Source organism: Scophthalmus maximus, chromosome 6 (genome assembly GCF_022379125.1).
Source record: "Scophthalmus maximus strain ysfricsl-2021 chromosome 6, ASM2237912v1, whole genome shotgun sequence".
Lineage (NCBI taxonomy): Eukaryota > Metazoa > Chordata > Actinopteri > Pleuronectiformes > Scophthalmidae > Scophthalmus > Scophthalmus maximus.
The window spans coordinates 19,760,078-19,778,010 of NC_061520.1; the positions used below are offsets into that span (position 1 = coordinate 19,760,078).

General features: G+C 45.6%; 1 protein-coding gene and 3 non-coding genes across 8 annotated transcripts; 1 reads left to right on the forward strand and 3 right to left on the reverse strand.

The window, feature by feature from the left end:
• Positions 1-4,660: 4,660 nt before the first annotated feature.
• eogt (EGF domain-specific O-linked N-acetylglucosamine (GlcNAc) transferase) lies at positions 4,661-17,758 on the reverse strand. 5 transcript variants are annotated; one of them, XR_007030841.1, is made up of 17 exons: positions 16,225-16,761; positions 15,489-15,589; positions 15,066-15,174; positions 14,754-14,848; positions 14,567-14,671; positions 13,258-13,299; positions 12,772-12,878; positions 12,446-12,549; positions 11,376-11,468; positions 10,168-10,239; positions 9,327-9,413; positions 7,087-7,155; positions 6,687-6,748; positions 6,383-6,502; positions 5,791-5,893; positions 5,232-5,449; positions 4,661-5,103 (listed from the first exon to the last, which is right to left on the reverse strand). XR_007030841.1 is itself a non-coding variant. In XM_035631114.2 (17 exons), the coding sequence occupies exons 2-17, from the start codon at positions 16,426-16,428 to the stop codon at positions 5,303-5,305; spliced, it is 1,620 nt and encodes a 539-aa protein (XP_035487007.2). In that variant the 5' UTR covers positions 16,429-16,477; positions 17,651-17,758; the 3' UTR covers positions 4,661-5,302. The 5 variants fall into 5 exon arrangements, 4 of the variants coding, with proteins under 4 accessions (XP_035487007.2, XP_035487008.2, XP_035487010.2 ...); XM_035631114.2 differs by adding an exon at positions 17,651-17,758 and having other exon boundaries at positions 4,661-5,449; positions 16,225-16,477; XM_035631115.2 differs by adding an exon at positions 16,799-17,576 and having other exon boundaries at positions 4,661-5,449; positions 16,225-16,477.
• trnae-cuc lies at positions 9,065-9,136 on the reverse strand. The gene has a single exon. It is a non-coding gene; the product is annotated as a tRNA-Glu (tRNA).
• On the reverse strand, positions 13,558-13,630 carry trnar-acg. The gene has a single exon. It is a non-coding gene; the product is annotated as a tRNA-Arg (tRNA).
• trnae-cuc lies at positions 14,195-14,266 on the forward strand. The gene has a single exon. It is a non-coding gene; the product is annotated as a tRNA-Glu (tRNA).
• Positions 17,759-17,933: the final 175 nt, after the last annotated feature.

A 17,933-nucleotide genomic window follows, 5' to 3' on the forward strand; every position in this document is an offset into this window, starting at 1 on the left:
CGACATCACCTGAAATCTTCCCTCCCCCTCACCGACAGCGGGTGCCACACACGGCCATTGATACCGACGGCCGTCCGTTCGAATCGGCTCATCGTGAGTTCCCACTTTTACGCATGGCGATCACGCGCCGAGAGAGAGAGAGCGTATTAGTCACTTGGAGACCGGGCAGGTTTTGGATGGATATCCTACTGTTCTTTTAGCAAAGCGATCTTCTGCGCCCCGAGCCAAAAACATCAAAGTTGTGTTCAGCTCGCCAGTCATTTAGTGAGTCAGTCCGCCAGTCACCACCCTCCTCTCCCTGCCTCCGACGGAAAATGTTCCGCACCTCTACAGAGAAAGTCCCCCCTTTGACCTCGTCCTCGTACCAGTAGCCTATTGACCGTGCGCCATGATAAGACACGGGGAATTCAAATGAGAATCTATACTAATTGAATTTGAAATAGAAGAAAAAAAGAGAGCAAACATCTTACCCAAATCTATAAACTCGATGGCATGATCACTGGGAATTGTAAAGGATCCAGGGGAGGTAACAGCAGAGCGCTTTGCCACCTCCAACTTCGACTTCACTGATTTTGTTTCCCACGAAACGAGGCTCATCCTTCTGAGCCTGCCTGCTCTCCAGGTCCCGGAGCCCGCGCAGAAACGCGTCGAGGCAGGGCTGGTGGTGGTGATGGTGGTGATGGTGGTGATGGTGGTTAGTGCCCCGCCGAAGAACCGGACCCATGGAGCCGGCGGAGAAAACAGAGGTCGCGCAGAAGTAATGTGGTCCACTCCGCCGTGTCCTTGCCGCGTGCCATCGCAAAACCAAAAGTCATCAAAAAAGTGCGTAATTCCCCCCAAAAGAGACGCCGGGCCGATGTTTTTTGGACGAACGCCCAACACACTCCACACACACACGCACAAGTTCATCAACCTGAGCGCGAGTGTCACAGGGAGGCGTTACGGTCGCCGGAGAGAGGCTGCCGGTTCAGTGATGTAGGAGCGATAGTTGCGCTCCCGTCGCTCCTCCCGAGCGGGGATCGATTGGACACAAGAAACGCGAAGCGAGCCCGTCTTCCCCATTCAGAACACGCGCAACAGCGCCCGCCCAGTTCACCAGCTCCCCAAGAATATACCCCCACCCCCACACCCACCCACCCCCTTTCGCACTGATGTCATGCAGTTTACAAGTAGAGACTACGGAGGCGACGATGGGGACAATTGGACATGTATGGGAGACTGGGTAGACTGCAATTCTTCCAGTGCAAAGAATTCATCTTGAAAGACTCATCTACTTTTAATGCTTTGTTTCAATGAACTTTCTGAAAACGTGGCAAGTGCAGCAGATCATCTTAACGAGAAGGAGAAAAATAGACAAAATATAAATACAGAAATTCATTTTGGGTTCACCCCGTAGGATTGTCATTCATATATACACCGGGTACATTCTTCATATAAGTTAAAAAGGTAAGATAGATGAGGTACAAGGTCTTAGAAAGTTTTATTGACTTTTGTCCAAATTGGTATGGCACACACCTTTTCCCGACTTGTTTGGGCAACTTAGCCCGCATGTCTCTCGACTGACAGGTGCTACACGGTGCGTAACCTCTGTCACACCGGCCACCTCGCTTCTACACGTGGAGAACAATACTTGGTTCTGCGCTTGTGCCCCCCAACACACACACACACACACACACCAACGGGGATGTTAAACAGGATTTGATCACATGCCCGCCTCTCCATTACGCATGAGGAGGCGGCCTATCAATTATTCCATCCCTCGACTATACACACACCAGTGTGTTGATGGCGATTGATTGCTCTGCGCTGTATTTGCAGTCGTTAGGACTGAGAGGAGGTCGATGTCTGCTAACGACCCAAGGTGAGGGGCATCCGATACGTTCAGATGTCTTCCTCCTCCTTGCCTGCATGCCTTGCAGTACTGGGCCGCACGGTGGGCCCCCGTGTCAGTTCCATGGGGGGATTTTCTTTTTTTTGGGGGGGGGGGGGTGTAGTTTCAAGATACGTGCCTTTCAACTCATCTCAGCATGAACACCCCCCCCCCCCCCCACAAAAAAAATAATAAAAGGAACGTGATGACAACAAAATAGAGCAATCTCCAGCGCTTATGACTTATGTTTTGCTGCCATGTGCATATGAGAGTGAAGAGAAAAGGAGTCATCTAAAAAAATCTCAAGTAACCCAAAAATGATATATACGTGTATCTCCCTAGTTTCAGCACCATGGACAGAGCCAGACGCGCTCCATAGAAATCCAGCTGCGGGCTGACCTGTCAACGTCAGGCTTTTCCCTTCGCTGTCGAGTGGCCAATCCAGTTTTTCAGACGAAGCAGACAAAAGTAGTTTGACCGTGTGCGAAGTGTAAGTGATGGGGAGATAATATATCCTGTCTGCGCTGGCAAGCAGCGCTCGAGCCGCGTGTGTCGCGGTGGACCGGAGGCCTTTTACCTTCGAGCCAGGGAGCTAATGGATGCAACGGCCCCGTAGCACTTATCTCGTCCATCCTCTCCTCACTGGGGGCCAGATCACGTCATGATGCTGCTGGACTTTTAAAGTGTGAGGTTGAACGCTGTTTAATTTGATCTCTCCCCCCGTACTTCGCATTACAGTTCAAGTTGTTGCTTCTAACGTGTTTCGCAGCATGTATCCGTCCCAGTGTGCCATCTGTGCGCAAAACTGACATGTTATACATGTTATACATCGCGGGGAGGAAGGCAAGAGTATCAGAGATGGGGGGGGGGGGGGGGTTATAGGATCTCCAGTGGGATTACAGATCTCCTGTCCTGACCTTTTTCTCTCTCTCTCTCTCTCTCTCTCTCTCTTCCAGACCATACGGCCTGTATTAAGGCGCAGCAGCAGCAGCAGATATAAGTCATTTAACATCTCTAAAGGAAAACACAGCATTACTTACGGCACAGTCACAGTCACAGGGGCTGCCGAGGAGCTACGGGCGGCGTACACCCTGACCGAGGCCCGAGGCAGTGGACGTGGGGCCCGTACGGACAGAACGCCGAGCACACGTGCGCGCACACGCTGCGCCCCGACGGCCGATGACGCAGGTACAAGGTCACGAAGGTCCTGGGCGCAGGACGACCCCAGCAGACAGAGGAGGGGTGGCTTTGTGAACTGTTTTCGGTCACGCGTCAGACTTGACGTCAAAAGGTGGGGCTGGACGATGAGGATGGTGGTGATGATTATGATGTCCTTTCTGCCATTCGCGCGCTTCATCTTGGAATGCGCTCAGCAGCCAGGCTTTGCGCTATAAAGAAACAGGACTTGGGGTAATCGATCTGGCACCGCCACGGAGGTTAATGAGAAGCGACATCTCGGTTCCTCTGCTTTTGATGCCCCCCCCCTGCAGAGAGATTCTTCATTTCTTTACGAGGTCACCGTCGGTAACCCGAGCAGGGCCATAAATAGTGTCCACCCCAGACGGGCCCGGTGTCTTGTCAATACTCCCGAAAGTTCAGACACAACATCCGCAGAAACGCGCGCAGGCAGGAGCACGGCTGCTGGCACCGGACCTGCGATATTAAAAGCAAACACACTTTAACGCCGCCCTCTTGTGACCCGGTGGATATATTTGTGCACGAGTCCTTCTGAATCTCCAACCTGCTAAAGCGAGTCTGTCAGGGACGATCGCTCAGCGCAGGCGGAGGGTTCGGCCTCATGTGTGGTGTTGCACTGCCCCCGTGTGGCAACGACGCGCCACTGACTACTCGGATCGTTTTCGAGGCCATCCAGATTTATTATGGTGACAGTAAAAACTGAACCAGTGCCCTTTAGCGAAGGGCCCTTTTCCTCCTCAGACCTGAACTTACTAAAATAATGAAACCGGCCGCAAAGAGCTGTCTGGCATCAGCAGGAACTGGAAAGAGTCTCCCCCCCCCCAAGGTCGGACATCAAACGATGATTGATTAAATTAAGCTGAATTAAATCTCTAATGTCTAACGTGGCCATCGGGACAGAAGACATACTTCAGCATTTTTTAAGAATTATTTATTTCAAAATGTTACACGGCTTTGGAATATGAAATCACCCACAAGACTAGTAGAGCCCCGGCCGAAAAAGGTCTGACTCAGTTCAACTTGGTTTAGTCGATAAATAAAACATCGAGCTCGCGGAGAGGCGAAGAAACACGAAAATGATCTTCTGATCTCCCCAATGCTCTTGTGCATTGCACCAGATTGCATGCAAATTGTGCTTGTTCTCCTCCAGACACATTCACTGTAAAATATAAAAAATCACAGCGCTTAAAAAAGGCTGTAGGGAAGGTAACAACTGGCAACCGCAGCCTCGTCATTCGACCACACTGAGGAACTTTAAATAAAACAGACATTAGTGTCAAAAGGGCGCATCATCAATCCTAAGGCACATTCTTTAAATTATAATTGTGACAAAATGTGAAAGAAAAACCATGTAAACTTTAAAGACTGAATAGTAAAAAGGTTGGATATCAGATAGTTTAGATATTCGGCTGACAGAAGATAGCAAATACTTTGATGTATGTTTCAGAATACTTCCTATTAAAGTGTTTAAAAGTATTAATGTACTCCCGAGTACAAATAACACAAATACTGATACAACAGAAAAAAACAGCAGAAGGAGTGTCTCACTTACCTTCTGTCACTTTCTTTTTACCTGCGTTTTTTTTTTTTTTAGTTCATGAGCATCACTTCAAGCACCACGATTTCAACGCGACAATCTAAAAATCTAAGTTTGCAACTACAGCAAATGTGGAAAAATCCAGCATGTGAACACAACACATCACAGCGTACTGTATATTTCAGCGGCGGATTTGATCAGAAACTCTTGGCGTGATTGTCAACAACTCTTGAGGAGGACGTGCATCGAGGTGACGCTGATCGAAAATGACACGATGCCGCGTGTGACGGGACGCTGTAACAGCTGCTCGTCAGCCAACTTTGCCAGCGTGGAATGAAGTCGTCGCAGTGGAGGTAATGAAGAAACATAGGACACGTCTCATCACTCTCCAGATGCTGCGGCCGCACGCGCCTCGTCCTTCGACTGATTTGACACTAATAGAGCCGATGAAATCCATTCCAACCCACGATGTCCGCCATGCTGCCTTCACTCATCAGGCCTTATCAAAGCAGTGGACAGGGGGAGATAAATGTTCAGACCACTGGTGACCGTGGTAACTCAAAAACAACACAAAAAGAAGAACAAATGAAGTTACACTGCCAGTATCTAGATGTCTGTTCATCATACCAAAAAGGCAGGATCGTATTCAGAGTCCTTCAGCAGCCAGATGTTTGTATCCTCTGAACTCACAAGAGACTCTACAGTTCATCGCGAGGGGCTCGGCTTGGCCATTTGGGATGATGTGTTACGTCGTCGACCGCCTCCAGCACGAGCCGCATGAACTCACCCACATCAAAAGAGTAGTTGGTAAACTTGGGATGGTCCCCGAGGGTGGGATGGTGACCCTGCGAGGGGTGAGAGAGGAGAGTTTATTCAGTTAATGCACATAAAAGCAATGGGGAGGCAACACAACGCGGCAGCAGAGAAGTGTTTGTTGTGTGTTGTGTGTGTGTTGTCTATGTGTCCCCTCAGCTGACACACAGACAACACCAAACACAAGTGAGAAATTAAGCCTGTACATTTGTTATGCTGTGTCTCTAATTGCACATAATTAAGCATGTGAACGGGGATACAAGTGAGTGAGTGTGTGTGTGTGTGTGTGTGTGTGTGTGTGTGTGTGTTCTTGTGAATTGAGAAAAAAAGCTCATGCCGAGGAGCTGATCGCTGGTCCGGGAGTTTCCCCTACCTTGTCCTGTGGGACCACTTTGTCCATTTTCTGCCAAGTCACGTATCGAATGCCCCGCAGCCGAGCCAAATCTCGATAGCAGCTCTCATCCTGACAATTATATCTGGGAGGGACAGATGCAGGCACTTTATCTCTCTCTCTCTCTCCTCGGCCTGCCTCACTTTCACTCTCTTCTTGCTCTCTCTCTCTCACTCTCTCACTGTATGCACGCTGCGGTTCTCGCTCTGTCACTCACCAAAATGCATACAAAAAAACTCCCAAAACCTCTCTCTGTCTCTCTCTCACACACACACACACACACACACACACACACACACACACACACACACACACACACACACACACACACACACACACACACACTGCAATCAGTTGCTGTACCCAGGGAGGCCAGGTGTGATGAATGCCTGGTTAATTAGGCATTATTTCACAGTCAAACACCGAGTGGCTGAGGGGTACTTTGGGTAGCCAAACCCATCGCTCTCTCTGCTCCCCTGTCTGTGTTTTCTCTCCATCTCCACCCCCCTCTCTCACACACACTAGCGCGCCCGCGCACCAGAACACACAAATGCATACAAGAGGTGTCACTCACAGCTCAAAGATGACAGCCCAGTCTGGGAGGAAGAGGAGGTGTGTGAGACCTGCCCCGTGCATCCCTATGAAAATGTCAGAGTTGTGGGTGATCCTCAGCTGCTCCAGGAAGGGAACATCCCTGAAAGACAGACAGGGAGCCACGCGTCAAACATCTTCACTGTGCTAACACCGTCATATTACATAAATATAAAAGAGCTAAACACCTTCCTCATTCTCATGCAGCACTGTGTCACGCCCGTGACCAGCGTAGAGCAGCACTGAACGGCTCCCGTAGTTATGTGGCGAGTGTGTCTATAACTCACTTGTATTTGTAGTCCACCACATTGACCTCCAGTAAAGGCACCGTCTTGAGGGCATTTACCAGCTGTAACAACAACAGAGGGACGTGTTGTCGGATCAATGAGAGAGCAAACAAATACGGACAGCGCCCACATAAATCACAGGCCTTTTTTTTTTTTACTCGAACTGTTTATAGCAAATAAGATTTTAAATAGGCACTTAACGGAGGCAGGCAGTAAATCAATGTTGGGGAGGAGGGGCTGAGGGCATGGGAGAGTTGTACGAAGTGAGGGGAAGGGAACAAGATAAACGGGGGGAAAGAGAAGGACAGAAGAAAGGAAAAGGAGGACAGGTGGTAGAGCAGGAAGGAGGGAGAAGTGCGAGTAAGAAAGAGGGAGGGTGGGAAGGTGGTGCTGCGCTCACCTCCACTTGGTTTAATATCCTTCTGTATTCTGTGCTGCGTGCCAGCAGGGTGACACGAACACGCCCCTCCTGAGAAAAAAGAGATACGCCCAATAATCAATCAGCCAAGGACAGAATAGACGGGCGGCTGGGAAAACATAATGTTCATTCAGAATAATCTAATGCCTTCTTCTTCAAATGTGTCTCTAAAGTGCAAAAAGAACTGATAAAAAATCTGCAGAAATCACATATAAAAAGGGATTTTTTTTGTGGAAACTCTGATGTGCTCTTCTTAGTTTATACGGACAGTATGGAGATGTTTCTTTTCTATATTCTACTACTGCCACCTTGTGTTCTGAAAGAGTATTTCACTTTGAGGCGTCAACACTAACATATGGGGACATTTAATGACTATCATTTAGTCGCAGTAATGAAACTCACAGCAACATACGACCTGCACATAATATATCAACCTTAACTACAAGCAGTGGGCATTTATGTATTCAGAACAGATCTAATTTCTACTGCTCAACTCTTAAATGATTTTAAAAGTATTTTTTTTAAAAGATGCCATTCTGAGCAAAGGGGGGGGGGGGGGGCGTTGAAGGTGTATGAATAGAACACAATGGACGAGGGCAGCGGTGCGAGTCTCCGGCTGTGCCATTAATCTGGGGGATGAAAGGAGGAGCCGGGGAAAGGGTCAGGGCCGAGAAGACACCTCATTCAGTATCCGCTATCGCCAGCGGCCCTGTGTCTCACTGAAAGCCTCTTAGCATATGTCCAGTGAAAGCCATGAATTCCCAATGAGCCGCTCCGCAGGAAGGAAGAAGTTATCAGGGGCTTACAGGTCTTGAAGATACAGTCGAACCTGGGATCATACAACTCCTGTGACAAATGTCGGAGAGGTGTAGATATAGGATGGGTTTTTCCCAACCATTATAAGACTTAGGTGCAGCACCTAAACCGAATGAACCTAAAAGAAACTATGCTGAGAGTCTGAACAGAAAGGCACTAATATAAGACTGCTTTTTTTTTTTTATGAAACTTGGGTTTAGAAAATGGGGGTTCACTCAAACTTCAGGAGCAGACAATTACAAGATAATTCATTACAATAGTTTTCTTTTCAAATGGAGCAGGTACAAGTGTTACTATAGGGCTTTTATGGTCCTGCATATGGTCCTGCATTATTGGTTGTTTTAAAAACACAACACAGGTTGTTGTCATTCCTAGTGCCAAGTTTTAATATCCTCTTATATTCAGTTGACAATGTAACGACAATGACTAAACAAACACTTTAAAGGCTGATCAAGGCTTTAAGACTTAATATAGGCAGACTTGAAAACACTAGAGGTCCAGGGAAGAGTGGTGCAAAACCTTCTTCTTCACACACTGGGACACAGCTACTGGCTGCATTCGCAGCTGTTCAAACTACTACATGGACAGGAAACAAAAATGTGGGAAAAAAACAGTTAGTTCCCTGACTGGGAATCGATCCCAGGGGACAGCAGTGAGCGCATCAAACGCTGACCACTAGAGGTGAAGATATTGCCAGTGAGGCAACAGCAGAGCCATTTGTGGATGAACGTTCATAAGAGATCTTAAATTAATTAGCCACAAAGCACAACTGTGTTACTGCTGTTACCGTTTTTAAAAAAATGCAGTGATTTGAAGTTGCAGAGAATCAACATGAGACCTACTGCAGAGAACAACTCACAGCCTGGATTTGCTTGTGAACACTCTGTGCCAGTTGTTCCTTTCACTCACGCTATTTTGGTACACGTGTTAAAGGACACCAAGTCAGCAATCGCCGAGCCGTCACTGATGGTGTCGTGCTCAGGTTTTTGGTGTTTTCACATAACATTGTGCTGTCACTCTCAGTTTGTGTGCAATGTGACAAAGCATCTTATTTTCTGCTGGTTTTTTTAATCCAAGCAGGCATTTTCTTGGAATATACTGAAACATAAACAAATAAAAACGAACGCATTAACTTTAAAAGGTGTTCCCTGACCGGGAATCGAACCCGGGCCGCGGCGGTGAGAGCGCCGAATCCTAACCACTAGACCACCAGGGACCTTCTCTTTTTGGCAAGAGCTCCCGCATCAAGATCACATGGTTTTGTACAGTTGTTTGGCCATTTTCATCTTACATGAACTTTGGGATTAATATCAAAGGGTTTAAATGGCATACTGAATGTCCTGACATTCATACATGGACGTTAACAGATGTGTATTGTTTTTTTTCCTAAAAGATGTTCTTCCTACCTTTGGCCCATCTTGTGGGATGTCCAGCCGATGGAGGACATGCTGGGAGAAAGCCCTGAACATCCCCTCGCTGTAGCAGTCTGAGATCTGTCACCAGCACAAAACAGACAGTGTGATCATGTCAGTTACACAGGCAATTTTGTCAACCATTCAATTTGAAATATCATGTTTAAAAGATTACTTTTTGGTATAGGTTGTATAGTCATGCAAAAAGATGAACAAAATTTGTTTTATTTATAGAAAATATGCTCTCTGATTTGAAATAAATTGAAGGGAAATTGGATCTAGACACACTAGTGCATGACCGCATTGGACTGGGGTGAAAAATATATAATGCACTGGGAATATGACAATTGTCAACATGTTTTCCTAATCTCCCTGGAATGAATATCATATGAGGCTGTGCTTTACTCAAGTCTGAGGTTTTTCTCACTCACACTGCGTCACTGCAGCTGTGAATGTAAGCACATGAATATAAACATGACATGTGCGGCAGGGGCAATCAAAAGCATCAGCTTGAGGCTGACATGGCAATATTTCACACATCAAGATGGCAACCACAGGACAACACATATTTACATGATATCATCTTTACAGTAATCTCCGCCGGAATTATCATTTAAATGACACGGGCCACTTGTGGAGCTTTTGAATAAATCATATAAATATTTGATCTGAACTGCATGTTTATGACGAAACTATCTTTGTGCATGAATTCATCACAAAATCCAAGATAAAAAAACAAAAACACGAATGAAGACACAAACACGGCAAACACTGAAAGATCGGGACACAACGATTGGTCCAAATAGTACAAACATACGTGAGGGGGGGAACTTACGAGAGGCGTGTTGTAAAAGAGGCCATATCTCATTCTTGGTAGGAGGGAGAAGAAGGCATCTTTGAAACACACCTATGGACAAAAATGTAATAGATCAATGAAGAAATCATTCACCATTGTTACTGCTAAAATTATTAAACTAAGGGCATCACTGCTTGTAAGATTAAAACATGATGGAACGTCGTTGTGACTTCGCTAACATTGGAAACATATCACCCTGTCTCAAGACTGAACAGAACATCGAAGTAGCATAAATACTAACGACAAACGAAGCCCATGACTCTTCATTCAACCCATTCAAACCCAATCCTTCTACACTGAGATACAAGGTGGTCCAACAAGGGAAAACGTCCAGAGGAGGAGACATCAACAACGAGGCGTTCCATGTTTTCACCCCTTCACGATCTGCCACTTAAGGGGGTTTTATATTCAGTATGATTGACAGATAAGGTTTTACTTTTACAGATCACTTTACGAAAATGACAATGTCTCTGCCAATAAGGTATGAAAACTTGTGACCGCCTGTGCAACCTCGGTTTTCTTTCTCTTCCTGTTGTCTTTTTTGAGTATCGATATCAATTCCGGACAGTTTTTAGGTTTTAAGTTCAACTTGCCTACATTCCTTTAAAAGCTGAGGCACATAATATATTAATGTTTTCTATTTTTCTATATAGTAGTTTTAAGATAATTCTTTTATGATAATCTATGTGATTAATGACTTTGGTTTTGACTGTATAATATCGATCCAGGTGTCTTCTAGTTAGTTGTGCCCTTCTCCTCTCTGTCCCTTCTCGGGCACCCGAGTGTTGAATGTGTTTGTGTCTATACATTGCCCTGATTTGAAAAAAGCCTGATGAGGATCCTGTTATATTGAAACACTGCTCTATTAATATTGCTGGAGCCATTGTTAGAATTCTCAGGTTTCAGGAGGTTTGCAGAAAGACAAGTCGAAAGACTAGTGGAGGAAGCTGATGAGCAGTTTCAGCGGGACACGTATATTTTTGAGATTTGGTTCATAGGGCAAAACGAAGACTAATCAAAGTGCATATGGGTGTACAGTGCTTTTGTGTATTAATAGTGTGTGGATCTTTTGTCTGATTCTTCCCTTCAGTGTGATTTTTTTTGATCCAGCACCTGTGAGAGTTTTGGGATCTACCCCGTTTGTACGACCCTTGACAAAGGCCACACAGAGGCGACAGTATACCTACTCTTTTCGAGTCATAGGTCTTCAGGTGGATGATGTCATAGTCTGAGAAGGCCTTCCACGTTTCACCGAACAAATCCCCATAACCATAAAAACTCTGGGAAAAGACATAAAAAAGAAGGGAACAAATGTTGATCGAATAGATGTAACAACTGAAATGACAAACATGGCGATAAAATTAAAAACAACTAGATCCTCGAGCAGAGCTGGGAGTCACTCATCTGTTTTCAAATTCCGCTGGCTGTATTTTTCTGAGGCTTTAGTTTTAAACGTAGCCTGTAAGCACACTATTATCTGACAGCCTGAGCCTGTTTGGTTTGCAGTGTGTAGTCTCTGAAGAAAGGTCACAGATTTCCTTCTCCCTGTCAGTTCTGTCACCCTCCCTCTTCTTTTTCTCGCTTTCCCTTTTCCTCTTCACCTCTGTGCATGGTGGGGGAACAATGGGCCGGATAGGGCCGCCCATAAATCATTCTGTTTTTCAACTGGTGTTTCCCCCTTGATGTCTTCATCAGGCACTTGCCAACATGCCACTGACTTGTCCTGCAGAAAGCTGTGTGCATAGTAAACTGCAGCCAAACTAGTGTTTGGCTTTCTTGCTTGGCTGCAGCCCTTTCCTTATGTTTTTTTTTACTCTAGACAGTAACATCAGACGAGAGAGAGAGAAAGCAAAAAATGTTTCACTCTGTCTGTCAAAACAATGTAGTGTATTATGCATCAGAATCTTTCAAACTTGTGCTGTGATCCGAGAGCAAAATGTAAACCCCTATATAATGAGCCCAGCCTGAGGATTTAATCGTATAAATATAAATTTATTAATTAGCTAGAAGAGGTATTCACTAATTCACCGTGGGCAGACCACATGGAACATCCTGCCTTGTGCTATAACTTTGACAGATAAATAAAGATGTGACATGAGCAACTTACACATCAATCTTCTTCTGCATCAGCCTGCCGGCGTGACATAAAACGCGGCGAACGAGTAAGTCGTTCATGAGTCGCTGTAATTTCCAGCTGTAATAGCAGGGAACATTCCCCTTCGATTTGATCAGCTACATTAATTTAATAACAACCCACCGTGTCCCACATGACGATGTTGATATCTGCGCTGAAGGAGTTGTTAATGTGCTGGGAGATGTAGAGGTTGACAAAGTCACAGAAGTGGTGGTACATGTTCACCCCTGTTTAAAAAACAACATAGTTATTATTGTCGTCATGTCATAACTGAAAATGGAAAATGAGGGAACTGTCATTGGGATGTTTAGAGAATAATTAACTAGTAATTACTATAACATAACATGAAAAATGTCCTTCCTAATCCAGCCTCAAACAAGTTAACTGCTCACAGGTAAGGTTACAGGCTCAGTATTTTTAACTGAGTCACGTAAATCTTTGTTACTTACCAGCATCCAGTTTCATAAAAACAGTGGGTTTTTCGATGATGATGTCACAGTGTCCGTCCTCTATGGGATGAAAGTCCAGCTCTGTGTATGTCTGAAGTTCAGCATACCTATAAAAAAAAAACAGAACATCACCTCAATGACGGTCCTGCGTTGTGTTGAGTTTTTAATGTTGTTGTATTTTTGTTATCATTTTTGTTATCATTGTTTTGTTATTGTGATATTAACGTAATTACGCACTGCAATTTATAGATGCACAAGTGTTGGGCGGACTGGATACGGCCCCAGTTACCAGCTAATGGAGATCCCAATAAATCAAATCAAATCAAATCAAGTATAATCAAAATGCTGTAAAAATCCTGTATTAAACCTTGAAATTAAAAAAACAAAGCTTTACAACCCTTTATCATTTACAGCCAGGTGGCTTGCATCGGTGATTTAATTTATTCTAAAGCTCCAATGTGTAGGTGTGGGAAATGTCTGACTCACTGATAACCCCGAAAACCCAGCAGTGACACTGACATGAATGAGCTGAAAGACCCACAAAGAACAAAAAAAAATGTCATTCTCCAAAAATATATCTGGCATAAAATAATAAAGAATAAGTATGAAGTATGTTCAAATTTTCCCTGTAAACTAAGTTCGCAGTGATGTCTTTGGTAGAATGTTAGAATAGAGGAGGAAGATTGGAGTAGTGTTTAACATATACTGTGAGATTTGCTCACACTGTACAGGACTACAGTACTGACTGTCCTGTAATTCATTATACAGATAACGGAAAATGATACACGAGCCAGCCAGGAGTCGAACCTAGAATCTTCTGATCCGTAGTCAGACGCGTTATCCATTGCGCCACTGGCCCGCTGCTATGTTAGCAGGTCTGAATTGGAACAAAGCCACGAAACTCCTCCCCCGACATTCTTGCATTTCTGGCCCGATCAGTTCCCGTTCCTTTAGCCACTGCTTTAGGAAGCACGTGGAGCAATGTGTTTTTCACTCCCTTCAGATATATGATCACAGTGACGACTGTGACTTGAGACACTATATAATAAAACAACTTTGCAGAAATATTTGAAGGAAGTTACATGAACATGTGAGTCTATGGGTCACAATTTTTACTGAACCTCTCCTGTATTTACTGCGTATCAACAGGGTGAAGAGTGAGATCATTAGTTCTGTTTTATATTTTAAAAGCAGGTCGCTGCTCCAGCTTTTTATTTGATATTTTTGAAATGTCAATGGGTGCTAATTTCTTTAGTTCTTTAGTTTTTTCAAAAAGACAAAACTATGGGAATCAACAATGTCAGACTTGAACAGTCAGGCTGAAACCAGGTCTTTTTGTACATCTATTTGAAGACAGGTCTCAGAACTCGTGTGACCTATGGAAAATGAAAAAAAAAATTGTTCATAAACTAACACAAACATGTCCCTGGTGGTCTAGTGGTTAGGATTCGGCGCTCTCACCGCCGCGGCCCGGGTTCGATTCCCGGTCAGGGAACTTACTTTTGACCTCTTTTATACACCATAGACACATTTTCTGCAATTTTTTTTCAATTTGTTTAAAACACACCACTGGTGCTATGTCTACACCCGCCATCCGCACTACTTATGGAGTTTCTTAGTGACTAAAACTGAGAAGTTTGAAAAAACTGCTCCTCCCATTCTAGTTAGAAAACTACGGGGCATTTGGAAACGATAATGCAGTCACAACCATGTGTGCTTAAGAAAGCCATTTCAAAACAAAAACTTTGTAGTATGGACGTAGCCTGAGTGTGTGTATGTGTGTGTCCGGCCTCACCAAGATTGCAAGGGGCTCTTGTGCTCTCCCTCAGCAGCAAGCGCTCGCTTGTTCAGTCTGCAGTGACCACCGATCTCCCCCTTCTGAATGAAGTCCTCCTTGTATCTGCAGCATGAGCGACGATGAGTTTAAAGGCCCGCTCTCATCAGTATCGGTGTAAAGCTTCTTTTAAGGATACATGACTGACCTCTCATGACTTCTGCTCGGCCTCCGCAAGTCCAGATAAAGGTTAGTTGCCTTACAGAATCTAGTGTGGCTACTGCATCTCAGTGAGGAGTCCCCCTGGGAATGTTAAAGAAATATTAATAAACTTTGGAGATTGTGAGTGCAGTCTCTATACTGTGCTCTCTTTATACTACTGCTTTTGAACTGTGAGTCATGTTCACAGACAATGAGGCCTATTGTCTGTGGACTGTTGAGCACTGCGTCTCTTTCTACCTGTTGTTTCTTCCTGTCTACTCAGTAGGCCTGTGGGAACTAAGGAAATGAGCAGACTAACCGGCTTGCTGGCCTTGCAGAGTGTTTTGAGCTCAGAAAGTCGCTCTTTGACGTAGCCAAAATCCGCCTGCTTCCAGAAAAGCTCCTGGGCAGCCTCCAGTGAACGAGCCCTAACAGATCAGAGATTTAGGGGCAGATCAGCAAAGCCAAAACCAAAACGGGCCATCACTGATGCATGCTGTGAATTAGTGCTCTTTTAATTCAGAAAAAAATGGGAGGCAGCGGGTCGGTATATTCGACAACTATGAATAAAAGAGTGATGTTACTTGTGATATTTGAGACTACTGAGCATCTGACACATCAGGGACGGCTGCAGTGCGAAATGTGGAGGGTGAATTATGTGAACTGTATAGCGTTATACAAAGAGAAGGAAAAAGTGAGAACATGATGGTGTTATAATTTTATGTGATGTGAGTGGCAGTACCATCCGGAGTCCGCTCTGGTGCAGACTGGATAACTGAACCGCATCCCTGGATCGCAGCTCTTCTCATAACCCCAACAGGCAAACAAACCCAGCGGTGCATCCTGTTGTGTGTGTGTGAGTGTGTGTGAGAGAGAGGGAGAGATAGGGAGATAGAGAGAGGTATTGATTATTAAAATCCATTCAAACTATAGAAAAATCTGTGTGAATATAGACATCAAAATACTTTTTTTTTTAATTGTTAATCAATGTATTGATCTGACTAAGATGATTTGGTTGTAACACAGGTCATAAAATAAATAACAAAAAGTAAACTCAGCAAAATTCCCTCAACAATCGGTTTCTTTTTAAACAAGGTAAAGGATGGTCAACTGTTACAGACAAAAAATAATTTGTTTTAAAATAAGAAAAAAACATGGAGACACTCATCTCGTCATCTTTCTTTTCTAATTCATCCTTTATGGAGCATCGGAGACGGAGACACCACAACCAAAGGGCTGAGACAATCTTTTGTGTCTTCTTGCTACTTACAGGGGAGCGGTGTCCATTTACTTTTCCATCACTGAACAGAAATTACATCATTCAAAACTGAGTGCAATCTGCATTAAACAATGTGCCTCCAGCACTATCAGATGATACACTTCAACAACAAATCCCATGTGGTTATTCTAGCAAAATCCACCCCGAAGAAAAAGAAAATACCAAAACAGTCAAACACCGATAAGAGTCCACATCTTACTTTAAAAGGGCAGAGTGGGTCCCGACGACACCGCTTGGCGACCCTCTTGTTGTTGTGGAGGAAGTAGGGTATGTGCTCCGGCGGCAGGGAGATCCAGCTGTAGTTGAGGAGCGGCGCTGGCGCTCCGCGGTTGGCGTCCGCGGCTCTCTCAGTGGCGACCGCAGTGCAGGAGAAAACTATGCCCAGCGCCACCGAGAGCAGCATAGTCAGAATTGCACAGGCATGGGACGGCCGCCTGCCTTCACGGGGCCCCCTGTGGAATGAGATGAGAGAGACAGACTCGAGACTCGCACGCTTGCAATCTTGGTCGAAAGCCTAACACCACATATGCCAGAAGTGTGGATGACACAGCCCCGGGGCCCACGCGAGGAAATGTCCTGTTGCAGGAAGTACTGTATCACCGACCCTTTTTTTTCCCCCGACTGTTGTCTGAGCAGTCATGACGGACACAGGAGGGGCCATGGGGGCCAAATTAAACCCACTACTGGCTGGTGGTGATGTGACCGCCACGGCCCCATGTCGATATTTTCTCAACAGTCATATTTCCACGATCCAAGCTTTTCCATCTCCTTACCCAGACGAGAACCAAGAACATCGTTTACACTCCTCAAAATCAGTGGGGCCCTTGCTGACGCTTGCAGCCACAGTGTGCTGCAGAACAAATCCTTTTCACATCCGAAGGAGCTGACGCAGCGGGACATAAGGGACTTATGAACTAGTCTCGTCTGCAGGTTTGAAACGTTGGTCCAAATTAAATTCAAGGGGAAGTTAAGCAACAGTTAACTCGGTGAAGGGGGCGTGAAGGCCCTCCGTGCGTCTCTCTCTCTCTCTCTCTCTCTCGCTCATCTCCATCCGGGAACTAGTCCAGCGGTGGAGCGACACGTTCGATGAGCTTCAGCAAAATCCTCTGTCTGGCGTGATTGTGACTAAACCATCCGCAGTTTAATAATGTCCCCTTGGCGTTGCATTCGTGTAGTTCGTCGCCGCGGGATCTCGGAGAAGAAAGACGGTTTCACGTTAGCCCCGCCAACTAGCTTCACCGCGTCTTGGCGCGTCTTATCAGACGTGGCTAGCTCGCGCGCCACAACCGACCGACGGACTCCCGGTGACCGCACAGACCGATGGTCGTGGCGGAGAGAGGCGGGGGTAATAGCGCATTACCTACTCCCTCTCCTTCCCGAGAGGTGTGAAGGACAGCGTCCATCATTAGATGCTAATGCGTGAAATGTGTGGCTGCTTTGCTAACACGCAGCGTTAAGTTGTTCGCAAAAAGCGCGAGCCCCTCTTGTTTTGTTTTTTTTAAATCCACCCGCACCGACGTGGAGCAAAAGAAACCAGACGAGGAAACAACGTTCAACACATTCGTGAGTCTGTAGCACTGTCCGTCCGAATGAGGCTGGTGCTAGTGAGGGCGCGGACAGTTTACCTGAGAGCGCAGCCCGCTACTCTCCACACTGGCGCGGGCAGGCTGGAGCGTCGGAGTCGCCGGCGGTCGCCATAACACCGGAAACCTCATACCGGCCCGCAGTGCGCTAGGACAGCCACACGGCGGCGCTGTGCACCGCACTTCACTTCAACGACGCCTTCTTTATAAAGGAGCATTTCACATTAAATGTTGACATCGAAACAAGACACAGCCCAGCATGTACTCATTGGAGAAAAGGCGTTGGCCCAGAACATTTTAAAAGAACATTTTAAAGAAAATTCTC